A 3823-nucleotide genomic window follows, 5' to 3' on the forward strand; every position below is an offset into this window, starting at 1 on the left:
AAAAAAAAGATAAAATAAAAAAATAGCCGTATATGACTCATCGGATTCTCCCTATAAGGGCTCCTCTGGCGATCGGCAATGAACCACCATCTCTCCTCCCAAAGCAGGAGGGTGCACCTCCTGGGATCAAACCGGACCATACCTCATACCAAAATAGAGGCGTCTCATGGTTTAAGATCGCTCCTAGGTTGCCGGAATGATATCAGGGACCACCTTGGTTGCTATGACAACTGGCTGAGTACACATAAACACTCGATGTATTATACAAGACGTCGTAGTGGTGATCTACAAACTCCAAATAATGTAGACATAATTTTACTAAGCATTTCTTAACAAAAATGTTCGCTCTACCAAGTGTTGCTTCCAGTCGTCTCAGAGATCTTTCTAACAATGGATTATACTAAGAAATATGCCTATCCCTGAATAATGCAAGTGGTGATTGCGCAACCTTTGCTTTACTATAAACTCCTAATAGCACAGGCATCCTTTCATGCGGTGTTCTTTCCTACAAAGTATGGTATTTCCTACAAAGTATGGTATGCTTAAACCCTGTTTTTTTTTACAAGTACCATTTTAGTGTAAAATTTATTAAAAAAAAAAACATTAAAAAAACATTTAAAAAAAAGTAAAAAAAAAACAAAACAGAACATAACGAATAAATGATGTTGACTTACTGATGTTGTCTCTATCGGTTTGGGAATGATTTCGTTTTGCGTGATGGCTTCCTTCTGTAAAGTGTTTTCCTGCAGATAAGAATTAAGAAAAAAAGTTTTAACGTATATATTAGTGTTGGGACGATTAATCGGAATCGGGAATCCAAAAAATCGGAATTTTTTTTTTGTGGGGGATATCGGAATCGGAAAAATTCGTGCCTATTTTCCGATGCCCAAAACGATTCTTTTATTGCTTTTATTTGTTTATTTTTCGTATAAAACTAAAATTTCCACGTCTCGTATTAATTAATGATAAAATGATAAATATCTATTGATTTTAAACTCGAAGTAAAACTAAAATCTATAGATGACTCCCAAAGTTTCCGAAAATACATGGTCTTTGTAGTCATCCACTCCTTTCCTCAAATAACAGAAATAACTATATGCAGGGTGAGTCACGGGGAACGGATGTTTTTTTTTTTTTTAGAACACTCTTTGCTCTCCTTCAGTAAGGGATAGGAAGTGAGGAAGGTAGTCTTTAAACCTGATTAAGATGCCGTTTAGTTTGTTGTTATTTGTTTATCTTTTACGTTAAATTTTGTTTTAGTTATTGGTTTTGAATTGCTTTTTTTCTTTTCAGTTCATTGCCCTCATGCTACCGTGGAGTCGTGAACACCATGTGTTTGCTTATGACATTTACGTGAAAAAAAAAAAAAAATGGTGAATCAAAAACATCCGTTTCCCGTGACTCACCCTATATTTAGAAATTCAAAAGAATCGGAATCGTAATCGGTAATTGTATCGGAATCGGAAATGTAGAAGAGAATCCGTAATTGTATTGAAATCGGGGAAAATGTTGGAATCGTCCCATCACTAGATCCCGTCAAATGACATTTTGCAACACTCAAGCTTAAAAAACAAACAAACAAACAAACAAACAAAAAATAGTTGGCTAATTTAAATTTAGTGATTCCACATTTGTTAATACCAAGATCTTAAGAACTGTTACATATTAAGGGCCCTACATAAGTGGCGATCTAAGTGATCTAGTGCAGAGTTCTATAAGGGCCACATTAGCATATATCTGAATAAGCCAGCTAGTAGTGTTGGGACGAATCGAAATCGGGAATCGGAAAAATCGGGACATTTTTGTCTCTGATGTATCGTTATTTTCATGAAAAGTGTTCGACTGAGCTTCAGTCTATGCCCCCCCCCTCGCCAAACTTTTACAAATTTACCTAATGATCACTATATTTTCCTTTACTCGTCTAGCTGAAACCACTATCAATAATTCACCCCCCCACTCTTTATCTGTGTCTAAACCTAAACATATATTCCATGAACAAAGCTTCTTTCTTAGAACTGCCCGCCTGTGGAATTGTCTTCCGTTCCTGCTTTCCGGCTGAGTACAATATGGTTGTGTTCAAGTCTAACGTAAATAAGTTCTTGATGAGCCGTTCCACTTAAGTTAACAAATTTACCGAACTTCCATTACTATCGATTACTATATTGTCCTTTTGACTACTGTACACTCTTTAACCCTTATCCTTGAGTGGCCTCTTGGCCTTGATAATGTGGTGATTATTGTGTAAAAAAAAAAAAAAAAAATTTGGAGGTATTGGAATCTGTATCGAAATCGGGAAAATTTGTGTGCTGTATCTTCTCCGAGGCGAAAGCTCGCAAAGCGATGCTCGGCTGCTCAAATGATTGCATTTTCTGTGTGCCGTTTTTATGGGTCTTTAACCGGTTAAAATAGTTGTTAAGGGGTCAAAAAGGGGTCAAAATTTAAAGAAATCAGAACTTGCCAGATCGACTGAAACTGCTCTTACACACATGCGCAAATCCTTATACATTTTGTACATTCATCTTAGTTTATTTTTAAGTGCTACACATCCGATTAACGATGGCCCAGTGGTAATGCAACAAGCTTCACGGCTTTTCTTTTAGTTTCAGTTTCGATTCTAGCTGATGGCACCCAAGTAATTTTTTTCTCTTTTTTCTTTTGAAAACACGACTATATATTGGGTACAATATCATATGAAATAATGGTTAGAAAATTGACTCTATAATAATATATACGAAATCTGGATAAATTAAATATCATATTTCAGCGTATTTTATGATCGGACACCGCCGACGGAGTTTCGGAATGGAAGCTACATCGATTTGTTTATATATATATATATATATATATATATATATATATATATATATATATATATATATATATATATATATATTCGATCACTACTATAAATTAGATACAATTTCAACTCGAAAGAATTTACGTGACTAAAATAGGAATTAATTCCTGGAAAAAAACATTCGATCACAAATATTTTAATTACGTAAATTAGAGTAGAACATTAATAATAAATACAATGAAAGTGGTAATACGGCGCATTCATTCAGTGTAATCTTATTTATAAAACTCACTATGTCTGTCTGTCTGTCTACATGTTTTGCTTTCAAATCTTGCTTTCGGTTTCGATTCGCTATGATGCTATGATACTTGACTTTTTCATTTTAAACTGAAATTCAAACCATTCTCACCGCAGAAGTAGTAAAGCCAGGCATATAAAATCAAAAGTAAGTTCTTTGATATGGCAGAGGTTCGTTTGAAATGAATGTTTCTGTTTCGACAACAATTGAAGCACGATACTTGACTTTAGCATTTTAAACTTTAGTGCAAGCCATTACATGTGAAAAATAATTTTATAAAATCAACAGTAGATTCTCCACAGTGCAATGTAGACTACAATGTATTGTGAGTTAAGTCACTGCAGGGAGGCATGTGAAACTTCCTCCCGGTGCAACGCCCCCCCCCAACCAGAGCAGACAATCAATCAATTTGATTGAGAAATGGGCGATTTCACAGATTTCGATGACAATAAAAATATGGGAGTGTGACACATTCGTTGATCAGCATTCAATCCCGGGCAACGTTGGGTCTCCCTACTGGTATATATATATATATATATATATATATATATATATATATATATATATATATATATATATATATCGGTTGATATTCAATGTAATGGATCCATATAAAGAAGTAGAAGGAATGAACTATGATTATTATCTCCCCTCTCACTCTAGGTCGATAGTTAGTTTATTAAGTGTATATGTAAGAACAATTTTATTTATTTCGTTTAGATACTAAC

At 34.4% G+C, this 3823-nt stretch overlaps 1 protein-coding gene across 3 annotated transcripts in view; it reads right to left on the bottom strand.

Annotated features, from left to right (window-relative positions):
• The window catches only part of LOC145293237 (uncharacterized), a 284727-nt gene that overhangs the window by 96735 nt on the left and 184169 nt on the right, over positions 1 to 3823 (bottom strand). For all 3 annotated transcript variants that reach the window (XM_080139807.1, XM_080139806.1, XM_080139805.1), the window contains exon 8: positions 675 to 743. In XM_080139807.1, coding sequence (XP_079995933.1) covers positions 675 to 743 — 69 coding nt within the window. The remainder of the gene's footprint in view (positions 1 to 674; positions 744 to 3823) is intronic.

Source organism: Euprymna scolopes, chromosome 14 (assembly GCF_053919585.1).
Source record: "Euprymna scolopes isolate OS-2025 chromosome 14, ASM5391958v1, whole genome shotgun sequence".
In the NCBI taxonomy this organism is placed as follows: domain Eukaryota; kingdom Metazoa; phylum Mollusca; class Cephalopoda; order Sepiida; family Sepiolidae; genus Euprymna; species Euprymna scolopes.